The 20096-nt window shown below is 45.8% G+C and overlaps 1 protein-coding gene across 1 annotated transcript; it reads left to right on the top strand.

Annotated features, from left to right (window-relative positions):
• The first annotated feature begins 281 nt into the window (after positions 1–281).
• Positions 282–2653, top strand: HSPA2 (heat shock protein family A (Hsp70) member 2). The gene is given in 4 exon segments (XM_005285896.4): positions 282–511; positions 514–833; positions 835–1504; positions 1507–2653. Coding segments are annotated over 4 exon segments (1896 nt in total). The 5' UTR covers positions 282–357; the 3' UTR covers positions 2259–2653.
• The last annotated feature ends 17443 nt before the right edge of the window (positions 2654–20096 follow it).

Raw genomic sequence — 20096 nt, 5'->3', positions numbered from 1 at the left:
AGCGAAGTGATTGGCCAAGGCGGCATGGCTGCGACAAAGCTGTATTGGACGAAAAAGACAAGGAAGAGGCACAGTAAAGCTATTGGTCTAGAGGAGGACTCTGCGAAGGGATTGGTCAGAACGGCAATACGGTGATGATTGGTCAGCAGGTGTGGGGCGGAGCTTCTGCCGGGATTCACAGTGGTGATTGGTCAAGGATCGGACGCGAGCGAGCTGATTGGGAGATGGGATTCTGGCAAGTTCCCGAAGAAGACGAGCGGCCACTATAAAAGACAGCGAGCTACGGCGTAACGGCAGATCGCGTCGCAGCTACTGAAACGAGCGCACTTTGGAGCGGCAGCTGAGCAAACCACCACCATGTCTGGTAAAGCGCCTGCTATTGGCATCGACCTGGGCACCACGTACTCCTGCGTGGGTGTCTTTCAACACGGCAAGGTCGAGATCATCGCCAACGACCAGGGCAACCGCACCACGCCCAGCTATGTGGCCTTCACCGACACCGAGCGCCTCATCGGGACGCCGCCAAGAACCAGGTCGCCATGAACCCCACCAACACCATCTTCGACGCCAAGCGCCTCATCGGCCGGAAGTACGATGACACCACGGTGCAGTCCGACATGAAGCACTGGCCCTTCCGCGTGGTGAGCGAGGGCGGCAAGCCCAAGGTGGAGGTGGAGTACAAGGGCGAGAACAAGACCTTCTTCCCCGAGGAGATCAGCTCCATGGTGCTCACCAAGATGAAGGAGATCGCGGAGGCCTACCTGGGCCGCAAGGTGCAGAACGCCGTCATCACCGTGCCCGCCTACTTCAACGACTCCCAGCGCCAGGCCACCAAAGGACGCCGGCACCATCACCGGCCTCAACGTGCTCCGTATCATCAACGAGCCCACGGCGGCCGCCATCGCCTACGGGCTGGACAAGAAAGGCACCGGGGCCGGCGAGAAGAACGTGCTCATCTTCGACTTGGGCGGCGGCACCTTCGACGTCTCCATCCTCACCATCGAGGACGGCATCTTCGAGGTGAAGTCCACGGCCGGCGACACCCACCTGGGCGGCGAGGACTTTGACAACCGCATGGTGAGCCACTTCGTGGAGGAGTTCAAGCGCAAGCACAAGCGGGACATCGGCAGCAACAAGCGGGCGGTGCGGCGGCTGCGCACTGCCTGCGAGCGGGCCAAGCGCACGCTGAGCTCCTCCACCCAGGCTAGCATCGAGATCGACTCGCTGTTCGAGGGCATCGACTTCTACACTTCCATCACCCGCGCCCGCTTCGAGGAGCTCAACGCCGACCTCTTCCGCGGCACCTTGGAGCCCGTGGAGAAGGCCCTGCGCGATGCCAAGCTAGACAAGGGCCAGATCCAGGAGATCGTGCTGGTGGGCGGCTCCACCCGCATCCCCAAGATCCAAAAGCTCTTGCAGGACTTTTTCAACGGCAAGGAGCTCAACAAGAGCATCAACCCCGACGAGGCCGTAGCTTATGGCGCCGCAGTGCAGGCTGCCATCCTCATGGGGACAAGTCTGAGAACGTGCAGGATTTGCTGCTGCTCGATGTCACTCCTCTGTCCTTGGGCATCGAGACAGCCGGCGGGGTGATGACCGCCCTCATCAAGCGTAACACCACCATCCCCACCAAGCAGACCCAGATCTTCACCACCTACTCCGACAACCAGAACAGCGTCCTGGTGCAGGTGTACGAGGGCGAGAGGGCTATGACGAAGGACAACAATCTGCTGGGCAAGTTCGACTTGACTGGCATCCCCCCAGCTCCCCGCGGGGTCCCCCAGATCGAGGTCACCTTCGATATAGACGCCAACGGTATCCTGAATGTCACTGCCTCCGACAAGAGCACGGGTAAAGAGAACAAGATCACCATCACCAACGACAAGGGCCGCCTCAGCAAGGATGACATTGACCGAATGGTGCAGGACGCAGAGAAGTACAAGGCGGAGGATGAAGCTAATCGCGACCGGGTGGCAGCTAAGAACTCACTCGAGTCCTACACCTACAACATGAAACAGACCGTGGAGGACGAGAAGCTGAAGGGCAAGATCAGCGACCAAGATAAGCAGAAGGTGCTCGACAAATGCCAGGAGGTGGTCACCTGGCTTGACCGCAACCAGATGGCCGAGAAAGAAGAGTACGAGCACAAACAGAAGGAGCTGGAGAAACTCTGCAACCCCATCGTCACCAAACTGTACCAGGGAGGAGCCGCCCCAACCGGTGGCGCCGGGGGACCAACCATTGAAGAAGTGGACTAGACTGGACTGAACTCTGCACTGTTCAGGGACAGTTATTTTCCCAGTCTCAGTTTTATTTTCGTTCCTAACCTTAAAATGTCAGTGTCAGTAACAGTTTATTCTGTTTGGATGTGCATAGAAGCAGATCTTTCTCAGCTTCCTATGTGCTTACAAAGAGAAGGCAGTCCAGCTTGATAAGGTTAGTAGCAATAAGTTTTTGTTGACTCAGATACAAATGATAGTATTCTGGATGTTGTCTTTAGATGTTCAGTGTCTTCTCTGAGGTGCTCACTTGATCGTTATTGTTGACAAACATTTCAAGTTTTGAATGGAGACTGTTTACCAAACGCATTAAAATATATTTGCCGGTCTGGCATCTGGAAATGTTGGTAAAAAATAAAAATATTTAAAGCATGCATTTCTCTCCCTGTGTTGTTTTGGCAGTTACGATTAAAACGTGAAAGGTTCGTGCTTCTCATAAGGGGGGGGGGGTAAGAAAGGGTTGAAATTAAACTAGTGTTAATTTACTATGGCTTTGTCATAGAAACCCCTTACTAATAGTGCAGAGGCTGCTGACCTTCCAGGCAACGTCTTAAGTGTAAAGCGCATATGGGTGGCTGTCCTAGGACAAGAAGTCTGTTAATCGCTGGGAGGCTGTCAGCTTTCCCAACTTCTCGTAAACCCCTCTCAAGAGAGGATGGGAGGGCAGCGTATGGTGCAAAAACTAAACCTTGCGGAGCTGTCTTACTGTACTGTAGCTGTTCGGCTGCACGTGAGGCCGTTTAAACTCTCAGCCGGGATGGTGAAAATGGTGGGTGTGTTGCAACACTTACAGTAGGTGTAAAGGGCTTATCAAACTCGTTTAGCTTCGGGACTCTCTCTCCGGCCCAAGGACGGCTAACTAGCTTGGGTAGGAGGACTAGAGAAACCTTGGCTGCCTTACCCGCTACATACAGCTAGATTCTGCTTTAAACAGCAATAAACCCTTGGCCTGCAGTTTAAACGCACTCTTAAAAACAGCCCGCTGATACTTCAAGATGGTAGCTAACCTCTCCGGGGGGGGGGGGCGGGGCAGCGGGCTGTATCTGACTCGCAGAATCAGCTTGCAGACTGTTCGGCGAGAATAGGGAAACCCGCCAGCTTAAATCCCAAAGCCCACAACTGCAAGAGAAACTAATCATGTAAAGGGTTTAAAGTGCACTTTAGTGTTAAACTGTTTACATTCCTGTTCAGTAAACATCCAGCCTACTAAGACCCGACTGAATTACCAACCCCTAGCTATGAGTTGAACTCCAATGCAGGGCACTACTTCAAAAAAACCACCACACACACCTACAGCAATATTACAGCAGAAAACTAGCTAGGTGGTATTTTTCTGGTTTGTAGGAAAGTTCATAGCCACTTACTGGTGGTATTTGGTAAAGATTGGTCAGATTAACAAAAGAGGCAAAGTTTGAATTTAAGGCTAAAGCTGCCCTTGAATGCCAGCACCTTCTGTCAGCTCGACCATATGCTATATGATTTAAGAACTAAGGGGTCAGTTAAAGACCTAGACTTGTCTTACATTTAGTATTGAGTTGTGGTTTGAAAAATATGTAGGTATTTCAGAACTGGTCACAATGACCTAAGTTGGACCCTACTCTATGCAATCTCCTCTTAGTAGATAAATTGCCAAAAAAGAGGGACCCCATAATAGTTCAGGTATATACTTGGACTATTTAACTGGAGGTAGGTCAAATTTACTTTTGACCACTCTCACATGTTGACACAAGGTTAAAGAATAATTACACTTAATGTTAACCACGCAGTATTTCTCTTCCCCCCCCCCCCCCAGCACTTATTGTTTTGCTGAAATGCTCTCATCCCCTTGTCTCCAAGTAGAAAGAGCGCCTGAAGCATTAGATCTGTGAAAGACACTATCAAAGCTCTTTGCTGGAATAGTTGCAAGGACACATCTTATCTTTTCCTTCTAACATTAAAATCAAGGGCTGAGTAAACCCCTCTGTTGTAATCCTAGGTCTCTGAATAGTTTTGCTGTTTGCAATGTTTGCTTTTTTTGTGTGGCAAGGGAGAACTGGAAGTTCACTTTCTCTAATGGAAGAGCCTTATGATGACATACTCAGGGGTGGCCAAATCTAAAATAAAACTGCTGAAGTGTGGTCAATCTAAGCAGATCCCCCTGTGTCTCTTGCAAGATTATGAATCTCACTTCCATTGGCAATGACACACGCTGGACCTTGTAATGCTGTTTCTCCAAAGCCTGTACAGTTTTTTAGGGTTCTGCATGGTTAACATTTTAAACTCTTGTTGCTAAAGGGTTAGAATGAAGGAAATTTAATTTTTTAAACTTTATTAGAGTTCTAAAATTCTAGTTTCAAAACAAATTTCTCTCTGCCTGAATGGCATACTTGCTGCTGAGTTCTTGTACACAAAGCATTATTACAAGTTTGAGTTACAATTACTGGTGGGGAAAACTAGATGTATGGGTTTAAAAATAAAATAAAATAAAATGAGCTATGCAAAATCTCATTTGGCCTGCTGCTGTCCCAAATTATTCACAGCCACTTAAACTTTACTAGACAGTACAACTAAAAGGTCTGTTGGTTATGCTTGGTAAAATTGGTCTTAATTCTTATGGATAATATCAATGTTAACATTTAAGTTGATAAAGATATAAAAAAGCTTCATGGTTGTGGGATATTATGGGAGGGGGGGGGTTCAACATCTATTTAATGATTAGATATTGAGATTCACCTAAAGGGGGGAGACCATAACAGGATTTTTTCAGCAGAGACAAGATAGCCATTGTTTTATTTCCCCATGCTTATTTGAGTGCTATGAGAAGCAAATTTTGCTGAATGCCTGCAATAGCTATTATTTCCCATAATCCTCCTCTACCTGTGTTTTCTCCTCTTCTCTCCCCCCCCCCCCCCCCAAATCTACTTTGTTTACACTAGAAATACTAGTACTCCAGCAATCATGTAAAGACTAGTGCTGAAAGGGGTAGGGACTGTGTACTTAGCGCAGGAACAGCTGTATTGTAGCTAGAATAAGGTTATTAAGGTGTTTAGTGTAGACACACACAAATTGTATGATGGCTAGAAGGGCATAGTAAATACTTGCAAGCTTGGGAAAATGTTTTAAGTCTCAAGACACATTTTAGCCTTTTGAATGTGACACACAAGAAAAAATGCCCAAGGAAGCCTGCAGCGCTTAGTGCTTTGGGTTTTTTCTCTTTTGGATAAAACAGACTGACAGTCAAATATGGCGTTTCTTATGCTGTTAATGTTACAATTAAAAGAGAACCCTAGTGGTGAAATCCTGGCCTCATTAATGTCAATTGCAGAACTCCCACTCCTGGGGTAAAATGCAATAGGCTAGATTTCACCCCCAGCTTCCTCCAGGAAATGGATAAACATCAGGAAAAAATGATCATCCTTTGTAATTAGGGAGAGCTGAAGAGTATGTCTAAGGCTAGGGATTAGAGAAGGGCTGTAAATTGAAAAAAATTATTTGGTCTAAAATCTGGCAGATTAACTACCCAATAGTCAACCTTTCTCATTCTCAGTGTTGTGACACAGGGACAGTTACCTCACTTTGTCAAAAGCATTTCACTTCACAATTTTATTTCTGCTTCAACGGGGCTTTGCAAAAACATACTCAAAGTCATGGCCACAAATATAAGTACTTAATTATAGTTTAACATGTAGCTGTTCTTGATATTTGATCAAATTCAAAAAACTGTTACAGTACTATGGACAAACCCTCCCCCCAGCCCCCTTAGTGGTTAATGGAACATTAAGATTCCCACAGCACCTAACTGATTGCATTGCACAGAGAAGTAAAGAGATGCTATTGTGTGTGCCTGCAATGTGGTGGTGCTGTTGCGGTGCCCCATAGCTTCTGAATGATCTGATTGCTGTTATTAGTTTTTGTTTATAAATGGAAGGGAGAGGGAAGAGTGGACAAGGACATAAAATGACTTTGATAGATTAGGCGGGGGGATCTGGTGACCTGCTTCATAATGCAGTGTGCAGTAGTATGAAGTTTCCCAAGGATCAACTAGGTTAGGGAAAGGGTGTGAGAAAGCTGAGTCGACTGGCTGGCTATGTGCTTCCAAGCCAGGAGTGGGGAGAGCTCCCTGCAACCTGCATTTTCCAGATGCATTACAACCTCCAGTGTCTGTTTCAACTTTTGCATAGAAGACATTCATATGCAGGGCTGCAGCTGTGCTGACAACCAGTCCTTATCTAATATCTTAAAAAGCAGGAGTGGCTGTTTCCTAACCGTCTTCATTTTCCTGTCAGCAGATCTTGGAAAGGGACAGCAGGCTTTTGCTGGGATCCTCCTGTCATTTATTTGAATATTGTTGTCTTAAAAGTTCTGTGTGTCGTATGACATGACCTGAGAGCAGAAACTTTTGAAAGAAATGTGCAATTTAATGATTGAACTTTGTTGTGTCCTTCTCATTCCCTGCTGCTTTCTCCCCTGACACATACATATACATATACAAAGAAAAAAGGAAAAGCACTCGGAGAATTTGCTTTTTCTATGTAGACTACACAGCATTATGTAGAAGGCACCAAATTAAAGAAGTGAATGCACACCTTTTTAAAGCAAACTTATTTCAAAACTCCTTTCTTCAGACTTAACTTACTGCTATGTACATGCTAACTTTTTAAGTTAATCATTTTCTGGTGTGGTGTGTGTGGGTTTTTTTTTTTTTTTTTTTTTTTTTTTTTAGTGCTTTGGTGGTTAAATATCCCTTCTTAATGTAACTCCAATGCTGGGATTGATTTTGCTCAACCTACCACCTCAGAAAGTAGCTGTGAATTGGTGGGTTAACCTAGACTATTCTTTCAACACCATTGTGAGGATACAGTTGTGCAGACATGTTTCCAGATGTATGAACATGTTTGTTTTCTACCTATAAACCAGCATACAAAATCCACAAGATATTCTCCCTTACATAGCTCGAGTCTATTGTGCTACTCTCCTACACTGCATCCGTGGAGTGGGGAAATCTGCAAACCTTTTCCTTCTCTGAGAGAGGAGGAGATCATACACCAAAGAGGAGTTTGGGAAGTGGCAGGCAATGATGGGAGCTCCATTCCCTGCCCCCGCCCCTTTGATGGATGACGGCAGTCTCAACCTCTTGTAATAAGTTTGTTTGGTTTTTTTAGTTTGAAATATTGACGCTGTCCCACGTGTTCCGGGGAGGGAGAACTTTCCTTCATCTGCTATTGCTGTTCATCTGCCCTCAAGATAGTGAGGTCCTTAAGCAAAGGAAAGAAAGCAAAGAACTGTTCGTTTTTAAAGTAACAGACAGTTCTGAAATGTTCTTAAGAAAACTGACTGTGTATGTATTTACTCAGAGAGACACACAATAAAGGGTAAAACCAATTTTGGTTACCTGCCGGATGACTTTTCCTGCTAATAAAGTTTCTTTCCCTTTTTGTGAAGGGAGACTAGAGAAAAGTGACTGTTTCCCAAATGCATCAGTTGGTTCTGGTTTTTGAGTCTATCCCAAGTCTTTTTGCAACCAAGATGGTGACAGATGAATAAGCAAATATGTTGAAATGTGGTTGTGGTCGTTTCAATTTCATTGAGCAGGGTGGTGGGAGTGGGGTGGGTGATAGCCAGTGTTGGCTATGAAGGAAAGTTCAAAATCACTGAAGGGTTTTTCTACATTTCTGGAAAGTATAAAGGAAAATCTCTGTACAGCTGGATTTCTAACATCAAATGTAATTTATCCATCAGACTTAGACCTTGTCTGCACTGTGAATGCTTTACTGGGTATAGCTATTCCAGCAGAACCCCAAAGCGTAGATGCTGATAGAATAAGTTTTATTCTGTTGGTGTAACAACACTATCCCAAATAACATAAGCTGTGCTGTATGCAGCATTGTGATAGCCCTGTCAGTCCTATGATATTAGAGTGACCAGGAGCGTGAGATAATATCTTTTATTGAACTAGTTTCTGGTGGGGAGAGAGACAAGCTTCTGAGCTCAAGAGTGCTTTGAAAGCTTGTGCCTCTCACCACCAGAAGCTGGCCCAATGTATGATATTGCCTCACCCACTTGTCTCTCTAATTAGCTATGCTGACTGTAGCACTCTTCTGTTGGCCGAGCTGTCTTTACATTGGAGAGTTTGCCATGACTATCGGGGTGTGGGTTTTTTGCAGCCTTGACAGAGCTATGCTGACAAAGTTTGTAGTATAGATAGGGCCCTACCAAATTCATGGCCTATTTTGGTCAATTTCATGGTCATAGGATTTTTAAAATAGTAAATTTCATGATTTCAGCTATTTAAATCTGAAATTTCATGGTGGTGTAGGTAGGGATCCTGACCCCAAAAAGGAGTTTTGGGGGGTCACAAGGTTACTGGGGGGGGGGGGTTGCGGTACTGCTACCCTTACCGCTGCGCTGCTGCTGGTGGCGGTGCTGCCTTCAGAGCTGGGCAGCTGGAGAGCGGTGGTTGCTGGCTGGGAGCCCAGCTCTGAAGGCAGAGCCACCACCAGCAGCCGCGCAGAAGTAAGGATGGCATGGGATGGTATTGCCACTTTTATTTCTGCGCTGCTGCCTGTAGAGCTGGGCTCTCTGTCAGCAGCTGCCACTCTCCAGCCACCCAGCTCTGAAGGCAGCAGCGCAGAAGTAAGGGTGGCATGGTCTGGTTTTGCCATCCTTATTTCTGTGGTGCTGCTGGCAGGGCACTGCCTTCAGAGCTGGGCGCCTGGCCAACAGCTGCCACTCTCTGGTCACCCAGCTCTGAAGGCAGCGCAGAAGTAAGAGGGTGGCAATACCGTGACCCCCTAAAATAACCTTGTGACCCACTTGCAACTTCCTTTTGGGTCAGGACTCTGAATTTGAGAAACTCTGGTCTCCCCCGTGAAATCTGTATAATATAGGGTAAAAACACACACAAGACCAGATTTCATGGTCTGTGATGTGTTTTTCATTTGATTTTGATAGGGCCCTAAGTATAGACCTCTTAGTAAAAAGAACAGGAGTACTTGTGGCCCCTTAGAGACTAACAAATTTCTTTGAGCATAAGCTTTCGTGAGCTACAGCCCAGCTCAAATAAATTTGTTAGTCTCTAAGGGGCCACAAGTACTCCTGTTCTTTTTGCGGATACAGACTAACACGGCTGCTACTCTGAGACCTTAGTGTCCCTCTCCCTACCCTCTCATATAGTTCAGGCTGGGCTGGTGCACAGTATCAAACAACTACAAAGTGTCTCTAGTGGGGCACCCCAGAAATGAACCTAAAATCACTAGTCACTGTTGAAAATCTTGACCAAATTTCTGGTTTTTTTGGGATGTCTTGAAACTTTAACATATTTTTCAAGGGCATTTTATTTTTCATTTAGCAAATTATTTTTGGCCCTGTCCATGTGGAAATGTGCTAACTCATGCTAGCAATCCTAGTTCCCCTTTCCACTATATAAATCCCTTATAAAGGGACAGAGTAACAACAAAGTTAATCCCCAACACTTGGTGCACACTACTCATGTTTTAACCATGTCTTTGAATGGTGGTAAAGCCTTGGCCATATCTATCACTCCCAGGGCACAGAAGAAGGGATATTTTGCTTATTATGTTTTGTTATAGTAAAATTGTGTTGTGTAGGGGAAAAACGTGTTTCCACTATAAAACAGTTCTGGTGGCCAGGACTAATGGAAAAATCCTGTAAAAATAAGGAGGAAACTAATGAGTCTATAGAAATTCCTTTCAAAACCTACAGAATTGAATAGAGGAGATCTTGTCTATATTTTTAAATCATCCTTTATAATTCTATACCAGGGATACAATTGTTAAATTCTATAGGATGGTTAGAAACCAGGTTATTTTTAGGGCTGCCAATTAATCGCAGTTAACACAAGCAATTGCAAAACAAATTAACTAGATTTTAAAAATAGCTGTGATTAATAGCTGTTTTAATCGCACTGTTAATAGAATACCAATTTTAATTTTGTATAAATATTTTTGGATTTTTTCTACATTTTCATATATATTGATTTCAGTTATAAACAGAATACAAAGTGTACAGTGCTTATTTTATTTTTATTACAAATATTTGCACTGTAAAAAAGAAATAGTATTTTTCAATTCACCTCATACAAATGTTAGGTAAAAAAGCAAGTCCTCACTCACCTCTCCAGCACCCGAGTTTGTGCGGAGTTGGTATGGGGCTCACAATCTGTCAGAGACCAGACACCAATTCGTTGATCAACGGGCTCACACTATCCTTAGCTTGAAAGGCTTCAGAGTAAGTGTGGCAAGTTTATTAGGGGTGAGCATCAATATTTATACACAGAAGTAAACAAAGTGATTAACAGATCATAATGGTCATGCATAATCAATCAAGATTCTACAGGATAAAACAGGTTAAAATGTAAATTAAGGAAGAGAAAAGGGGAGATGGCTACTTAAGGGGAGGGGGGGTGTCATGAGTAGTTCGCAGGTCAGAGCTTTGATTAAAAGTTCAGACAGAGACATCAAGTCTGGGTTAAGTTTAAGCTCATCAAAAGTTCAGACTCAACATTCCTCCATTTGTAGCTTTGGGATAACTATTTACCAAAAGCTACACCCCATTTTAAGGAGCCAAGGGCCGCTTGGCAATTTCAGCCTGGGCCAACTCGAAGAGAGTAAGGCCCTTGGCTGAAGTAGGAAAAGAATAAACTGACCTACATGAGTCTATGAGGGAGGGGACACACTGAATACAGCAACACAGTATTATAAGGATTACTATGGCCCCAACAATACCCACCAAGAGTTTTTTAACCCATCCAAATCCAGGCAGCCAATTCCATAAGGCTCCCCACCAATCATAAGGTGGCTGGCCAGAGGAGTAGTTCTTAGCCATTTCCCTTAGATATTTGGTACGTTGAAAAGTGTCAGAGTAGGTGTCATTTACAAAAACACAGCATTCTTCATTTATGAGGGCGCAAGTTCCTCCCTGGGCTGCTAACATTATGTCTAAAGCCATTCGGTTTTGCAAAGCTAACTGGCGCAGCTGGGACATTTCCCCGGCCTGATTCTCAAATAGGGTCGCAGTTTCATTGGTTAAAGATTCTTGTAGACGGATGACACCCCCCCCCAGCTAATGAGACCAGCCCACCGCTGCCACGACAAACCATCACGGATATTAATATCTCTGAAGGTTTCACGGATGTTACGAACGTGGGGAAAATGAGGGGGAGTGAGGGAGATGCGAGAAGGCGGTGTTAGCCATGCCAAATAACATGACCCTGCCCAATCAGGGGAGAGAAAGTAATAAGCTTTGGGCCCGCACACCCAGTATGTTCCATACAATGTGTTTCGGGTATTCCATTTCTCAAAGTAGGAGGTAACCCACCACCCGTTGGACCACTGTTCCCCTGGTAACGCAGAGAGGTCGTTGTGCGAACTGCAGAGGCACAATTTGGTAGTGGTGTTTTCAAAGGGCAGTGTAGTACTGCTTGAGCAGTTGTAGAAGGCAATCGTATGTCCCTTAGCAATTAGTTGGACACCCTCGTGATCTGAGCAGGGCTTCTTAAAAGCTGACTCTGAAGGCTTGCCCACCCATGAAAAAGTTGGATAGGGTGAGGGATCCACATATGGGATAAGTGGGATGCGCAAGGCTTGAAGCCAAGATTTTTACTAAAGGCGGTGCCATTAAAATACATGTTGCATTTACTTGTTCCCACAAAAGTTGACCCCTTTTCTTTAACAAAACACAGTGATCCTGTCTGATTGGTTACCCTGAGATATCTGTTAATTGGCACTCCTGTTTTGTCCCATGTAAGATTGTGTTGGACTGGATCTTTTACTCTAGCTGGTGGCATCCAAGTCATATTAGCAGTGGTCAGGGGAATGGGTGTGAAGGGGAGTCCCTGTTCTGCATTTACTGGAAATTGAGTACATACCCAGCAATTACTTCTATTTCCTAAAATACGAGTTTTAACCTCGTGGGAATATCTAATAAAAGCATTATCTTCATAAGCAGAAAATAAACTAAAAAGGCATAATAAAAGGTCCTCTAATTTTTGCCGAGTCAATTTAAGTCTGATGTCTGAAAGAGGTAAGCTGGTCCACTGGTCGGAGGCAGTGTCCTCAGTGGTGGCAAGAGCTGCTGGTCCGTCACTGTGGTCCACTACGGCTGGCTTGACGTGGGAGTGGTGGATCCAGGATTTGCGTCCTTCCAGGAACACTGCAGTGTGGGTTGTTAAAAGAACCTGGTGGGGTCCAGTAAACCTCGGCTGGAGGGTGTCACCACGAACGAACTTTTTGGCCCAGACGAAGTCCCCTGGTTGGAACGGGTGGATCTGTTCTTCCAGCGGCACGGTCTGGGAAAACTGCGAGGCTTTCCAAAGGGTACGGAGGCGAGCCTGTAGGGAGAGAAACTGGCACGCGGTCATATGATCCCCTCCCAATAGTGAAACATCAGCACGTGGTAGCGCCCCGCCTTTGAAAGGGGGGTGTCCATAGAGCAGTTCAAAGGGGGATAATCCCAATACATGGGTTGGGCGAGTACGAAGGTGAAACAGGACCAAGGGAAGTACCTGAGGCCACTTTAACCCTGTTTCCTGACAGTATTTAGCCAATGTAAACTTAAGCTCCCTATTCATACGCTCAACTTTCCCGCTAGACTGGGGGTGGTAGGGTGTATGAAAGGAGTGTGAAATGCCCAGTCCTTGTTCTAAACGGCCAAGGACATGACCAGTAAAGTGAGGTCCGCGATCTGAGTCAAGCACGAGAGGGATGCCAAAACGGGGTACAATGTCTCTAAGGAGAATCTTCGCCACTGTGGCAGCAGTACAATTAGCAGTAGGAAAAGCTTCGACCCAGGAAGTCAGAGGGCAAACCAAAACAAGGATGTGCTTTTTCCCAAAAGCCTTTGGCATATCTGCAAAGTCAATTTGAAGATGTTGAAATGGAGCAGCAGGCGGAGGTCTTCCACCCTTAATTTTGTTAAGAGGCGGAGCAGGTCCATTACGCTGACATGTGCTGCATGCTTTCACTATTGACAGGCAGTAGGGTTGAATGCCTGGAGCATACCAAAAGTGAGCGATGGTGTCCACAAGGGCGTGCGTGCCATAGTGACCCCCCTTATCATGGTGCCAGCGAACTGCCACGGGGTATGTGGAGCGAGGGAGGCAGGCTCGGCCATCCGGCATAAGCCAGGTCCCTTTGACCAGAGTGGCTCCGAGGCTCTCCCATGACTGTAGTTCAGCAGCGGGTACTGGTACGGGGTGCGGTGGAGTAAAGGAGGAGGCTGCAATAGCCAACGTGGGCATGGCTAAGGGTAAGACGGCAGCCGTCTTGGCGGAGGCATCAGCCAGGGCATTCCCACGGGTGACGGGGCTATCATCTTTAGTATGGGCCCGGCAGTGAACTACAGCCAGGCCGAGGGTTCTTGGAGGGCGTCCAAAAGCTTGTGGATGAGGGGGAGGTGCTGAATGGGTTTACCGGCAGCTGTCTGGAAACCTCGAAACTTCCAGAGGTGGATGTGACAGTGCACAACTCCAAAAGCATACTTGCTATCAGTAAAAATGGTAACGGTCTTACCAGCGGCCAACTGGCAAGCTCGGGCCAGGGCATAGAGTTCGGCAGCTTGGGCTCCCCAGTTGCCTGGCAGTGAGGCGGCCTCTTGAATGTCCCATTCAGAGGTGACTGCATAACTGGTGAAACGCTTGCCATCAACATAGAAGGAGCTTCCGTCGGGGGAGAGGATGCAATCAGGGTTGTCCAGTGGCACGTCAAACAGGTTGTCCCTTATCTGTAAGATGCTATAAACTACTTCCACACAGTCGTGCTGATCCTGGAGGACTGGCAGGTCAGGAAGCAAGGTAGCTGGATTAAGGGGCCCACACCTTTCAAAAATTAGGTTAGTGTCTTCTAAGAGTTCGGCCTCTAGCTGTTGCTGACGATGGGCCGAAAAGACTTGGGTTGTGCCCCTACGCAGAAGGGCTGACAAGGCATGAGAGGTCCAAACCGTGGTAAAATGACCCAGGGTCAGGCTCTTTGCCTTTGTGATCAGCAGGGCAGCTGCTGCCAGAGTCCGGGTGCAGGATGGGGTTCCCTGAGCGACAGGGTCAATCGGCTGAGAGTAAAAAGCAAGCGGGAAATGGTGGGGCCCGCTCAGCTGGGTAAGGACGCCACTAGCAATTCCGCCCCTCTCGTGGACAAAAAGGTGAAAGGGTTTGCTGTAATTGGGGGGGCGGAGAGACATGGAGGAAGCCACACTGTCCTTGAGTAACTGAAAGGCTTGGATTGTGTCCGGGGACCACTGCAAAGGGTCAGGAGCAAGGTTAACAGTGAGTCGGTGGAGCGGTTTGCTTAACTCCCCGCAGGACGGCAACCAGGGGCGACAGAAGCCAATTAATCCTAAGAAACCTCAAAGTTGTTTCTTGGTGTTTGGCAGAGGGCAGTTTTGGATAGTCTTTATGCGGACTGGGTCCATTTGTCTCCCCTCTGGGGTTAACAGGAAGCCCAGATATCGGACCTTCTGTGAGACCCACTGAATCTTGTTAGGGTCTACCTTGTGGCCTCTGGTGTGTAGGTATAATAAAAGTGCCTTACCATCGATGCGGAGGGCAGCTTCTTCGCGGTTACCTAATAGGATGTCATCTACGTATAGGACTAACGTGGATCCCTGCGGACTGGTGAAGCCTTCCAAGTCGTGGTGGAGGCATTGGCTGAAAATCGTGGGGCTGTCTCTCTAGCCTTGAGGAAGTCGTTGCCAGACATAACTTTGTCCCTCCCAGGTGAAACCAAAGAGATACTGAGAGTCTGGGTGCACAGGAATGCTGAAAAAGGCTGATTTTAAGTCAATAACAGTGAACCACTCAGCATCCCAGGGGATTTGACTGATGATAGTAGCTGGATCAGGAACTACTGCATGAAGAGGGACCACATACTGATTAACAACCCGTAGATCCTGTACAAAGCGCCAACGAATAGGGTCTCCGTCCTTTTTAGGAGGCTTTTTGACAGGCAGTATAGGGGTGTTACAGGGAGTGCGCTGAGGGCGGACTAGCTTTTGTGTAATGAATCCCTCGATAATGCGGCGGATGCCCTCCCGGGCTTCCAGCGACAGGGGGTATTGAGGGACTGACGGGGGGGTTAAGGAGGGCTTCACTTGAATCCTTACTGGCTCTGCCGAAAGGAGCAGGCCAACATCAGTGTCAGAAATTCCCCAGAGGGTTAAAGGCAAGTCAGTGAGGTCAGGGGAGAGAGAGGGGGGCGTTTCCCAATTACCCTGAGTTGGGGCCGAATCTCCTAACACTGTCATCAATAATCCTACCCCTTCAGGAGTGCAGCTTAAAGTAGCCTCAAGCTTACAGAGTAAATCCTGGCCCATCAAAGGGATCGGACAAGCTGGGGAAAAAAGAAAACGGTGAGAAAAACATTTATCAGCATAAATAACATTTAGAGGCAAAGTGAGTCCCAGAGACTGTGGGTTGCCCTCCACCCCAGTTGCAGTTTTAACCTCAGAGGATAGCCAGGGAGAGGGGGCATGATTTAAAAGAGAGAAAGTAGCTCCAGTATCAATGAGGAAGGAGACAGGCAGTCCTTGGACTGAAAGGGTTAGACGAGGCTCTTTGCTGGGAGGGGAGAAAGTGAGGAAGGAGCCGGCTAAAGACATTAAGGAAATAAGACCATCACATTGTTTGCCTTCGCCCCCGGGGTACCGTCATTGAGGAGGCTGAGTTTGCTGCAGCTGCTGCTGTTGCCTGTAGTTGATCCAGGCCTGGGGAACGGGCTGAGCTGGTGGTGCAGGGGTGTATTCGTCCCTGGTGTAAGTATCTGCGGATGCGACCGGACCCTCTGGGCGTCCCCAGGGGAGGGGTATGCAACCTGCTGCATCTGCTTGATCTTTTGCCTAGTAATTACTCCTCCCGAGGTGTGCCCTTCCATTTCGCCCTTATTCCTCTGCAGAGATTCCGATCTGGAGTCCTGCAGATTCCCCTCTGCGCCCTGGAGAGAGTCCCCCTGCGGAGGAATAGGGGCAGGTGCAGTGGGGACCAACTGACGAGTCAAAACACGCCGTGGTTTACACCCTTCATCGAAATAACATGGAGGGGGTTCACTCTCGGGAGAATACCTGACTGCCATAATTTTTAAAGATTTCCACAGCTCTGCTGCTGTGTCCCAACAAAACCAGTAACATAACTGTCCCGGATGGTCTTTTTCGATCTGGCTCCTTACTCCTCTTAAGGCAGCCTGTTCGAAAGAGCCATACGAAGGCCACCTCATCTCCGGGTCGGCCAATACCGCGGTATACCCAGTCCAATTCCTTACACACAGTGTATACAACTTCCTCCTAGACATTCCTGTCTGTACTGGGAGTTTCCCTTCGTTCCATAACTTATTTACAATCCCCAACGGACTCTCAAGAGGCACGCTAGTCCCTTGACCCATGATGTCTGACAGGAGCCCTCCAACTGGCGTTTACCGTGCTGTCCAGTACACGACCCCTCAATATTGAATTGGCTGGGAGAAATCTCCCGTGGCGCCTGCCAATTCGTATATGAGTGGTCTGACCACTGGACAGAGGCACCGCACCAGAAGGAAATCCCGGACAAGCCCCCAAATTGTTAGGTAAAAAAGCAAGTCCTCACTCACCTCTCCAGCACCCGAGTTTGTGCGGAGTTGGTATGGGGCTCACAATCTGTCAGAGACCAGACACCAATTCGTTGATCAACGGGCTCACACTATCCTTAGCTTGAAAGGCTTCAGAGTAAGTGTGGCAAGTTTATTAGGGGTGAGCATCAATATTTATACACAGAAGTAAACAAAGTGATTAACAGATCATAATGGTCATGCATAATCAATCAAGATTCTACAGGATAAAACAGGTTAAAATGTAAATTAAGGAAGAGAAAAGGGGGAGATGGCTACTTAAGGGGAGAGGGGGTGTCATGAGTAGTTCGCAGGTCAGAGCTTTGATTAAAAGTTCAGACAGAGACATCAAGTCTGGGTTAAGTTTAAGCTCATCAAAAGTTCAGACTCAACACAAATACCGTAGTGCAATCTCTTTATCGTGAAAGTGCAACTTACAAATGTAGATTTTTTTTACATAAAACCAAAACAATGTCAAACAGTCTACAAGTCCACTCAGTCCTCATACTTCTTGTTTAGCCAATCGCTAAGACAAACAAGAATGTTCATATTTATGGGAGATATGCCGCCTGCTTCTTATTTGCAATGTCACCTGAAAGTGAGAACAGGCGTTAGCATGGCATTGTTGTAGCCAGTGTTGCTCTGACGCATGACCAGAAAGGGTTAAGCGTCCTGTGGGATAAATGACTCAAATTCAACCCTTAAAGACATGGGGAGATATTTTTTGTGTATTTGCATATATATTGGTAGTAGTCAACAATGTAATCAACAGTCCCTGTCTATGCTGTATTCTGTTAATTCAGAAATCAAAAGAACATCCTAGCATTTAAATGAACTGTAAACATGGGATATCATATTCATCTCTCTTTGAAATGTATAACTGATCATCTGCGAATGGTGAAAAACAGGCAATTGCCTTATGTTAATTCGTGTAGCTAAGTACTGCTGATGGACCTACTTCAAAGTTGCTCTGATTACGTATTGTAAGCCAAAACAACGAGGTGTCCTTGCGGCACTTTAGAGACTAACACATTTATTTGGGCATAAGCTTTCGTGGGCTAAAACCAACTTCATCAGATGCATGAAGTGGAACATACAGTAAGGAGGTATAAATACACAGAATATGAAAAGATGGGAGTTGCCTTATCAAGTTGGGGGTCAGTGCTAACGAGCCAATTCAATTAAGGTGGAAGTGGGCTATTCTCAACAGTTGAAAAGAAGGGGTGGAAATCACTTTCGTAGTACTAATGAGGCCAATGTAAAAAAGGTGGCCCATTTCAAACAGTTGACAAGAAGGTGTGAGCATCAGCAGGGGGAAATTTAGTTTTTGTAGTGACCCATCCATGCCCAGTTATGCCCAAATAAATGTGTTAGTCTCTAAGATGCCACACGGACTCCTCGTTGTTTTTGCTGATACAGACTAACATGGCTACCACTCTGAAACCTATTGTAAGCCAAGGGACTCTGACCTGTCAAAGGAGGCTTGAAACTATATAAAAGTTCCTTGGGTCCTGATCCTGTCATCCCAGATCTGCTTTAGGTTCCATACAGGGGAAGCCTAAGCCATCAGGACTCAGATCCCAGTTCTGACTGGACCATCCTGAAGACGAACATTGGACTATAACCTATGGACTAAATTCTAAAAGAACTCTTGCAACTACAAAGCTCACATCTCTGCTATGAATCTAAATCTTAAGATTGACTCATGTCTGTATGTATACTAACCTTTTAACCTATACTCTCATCTTTTTTAATAAATTTCAGTTTAATAAGAATTGTCTGTAAGCGTATATTTGGGTAAGATCTGAAACATTCATTAACCTGGGAGGTAATGTGTCCGATCCTTTGGGATTGGCAGAACCTTTTCTTTTATATGGTGAATAAGATTTTAATTAATCCTCCTCATATCTGACTTGGGTAACTAGGTGGAGGCCTGAGGCTGGGTTATTTTAAGGGTACTGTGTTGTTGGCTTCTGGGTAATGAGTGAGGTATTATAGAAGCTGTTTTGTGTTGGCTTGGTGAATCCATTGGAATATCCACCAGCTTTGGGGATTGTCTGCCCATTCTTTGCAGTTCACCCTAATTGAGTGACCTCAGTTAGCTCCCCGTGGAACCCTGTCACACCAGTGTTGCAAGATATTTACATGCTAGATATGCTAAACATTCATATGTCCCTTCATGCTTCAACCAACATTCCAGAGGACATGCTTTCATGCTGATGATGGGTTCTGCTTGATAGTGATCCAAACGAAGGACCAATGCATGTTCATTTTCATCATCTGTCAGATGCCACCAACAGAAGGTTGATTTTGTTTTTCGATTGTTCAGGTTCTGTAGTTCCCATATTGGAATGTTTTAAGTCTTCTGACAGCATGTTCCACACCTCGTCCCTCTCAGATTTTGGAAGGCACTTCAGATTCTTAAATTTAATACTATTTCTTTTGTTTGCCTTTTTTGCAGTGCAAATATTTGTAATCACAAATAATATAAAGTGAGCACTGTACACTTTGTATTCTGTGTTGTAACTGAAATCAATATATTTGAAATGTAGAAAAACATCCAAAAATATTTGTAATAAACTTAAATTGGTATTCTATTATTGTTTAACAATGTGATCAAAATGGCGATTAATCGCAACTAATTTTTTTAATCTCGCAGTTGTGATTTTTTAAAATCGTTTGACATCCCTAGTTATTTTCTGTAAGTTCTGTAGGACTTCTCCATGTGATGGACACCTTATCTTTGCATTCCACCAAGTACTAAATCAAAATCCAAGTTGTGAAAATATGTATAGGTAATATTAATGTGCATGATGTGGTGCGTGAATATTTCTTCCTTTTCACATGTGGATAATACAAACAAAAGTTCCTTGTTGGAATCACAAAGCAAATGTCTAGCTACATAAAAATAGCTGATAACCACTAACATTCACGAATTTCATCTGATGAAGCCACAGAGAAGAGAGGAATCACATCAGGTTGTCAGAAAGAATGTGCAGTTGTTTTTTCTGGCTTTTGAAATTCAGACTTCATTCCTGTACAGTACCTGGCAATAGTCACATTCTGATTTCCCTAGAACGTCTGTATTCGAGACTCGAAAGCCAGTGTTGCTTTTGACTATCAATGTTAGCAAGTTCACTTCCATAGCCTCTATTAATAAACTGGACAGGGCAGAGGCATCCTTGTCAGGGTTTAAAGCTGCATAACTGTGGTGGTGTTTGTGCATTACAGTAAGGTAAGGATAATAGGGCAT

The sequence above is a fragment of the Chrysemys picta genome, chromosome 4 (assembly GCF_011386835.1).
Source record: "Chrysemys picta bellii isolate R12L10 chromosome 4, ASM1138683v2, whole genome shotgun sequence".
NCBI lineage: Eukaryota > Metazoa > Chordata > Testudines > Emydidae > Chrysemys > Chrysemys picta.
This window is presented reverse-complemented; position numbering and strand designations above follow the sequence as displayed.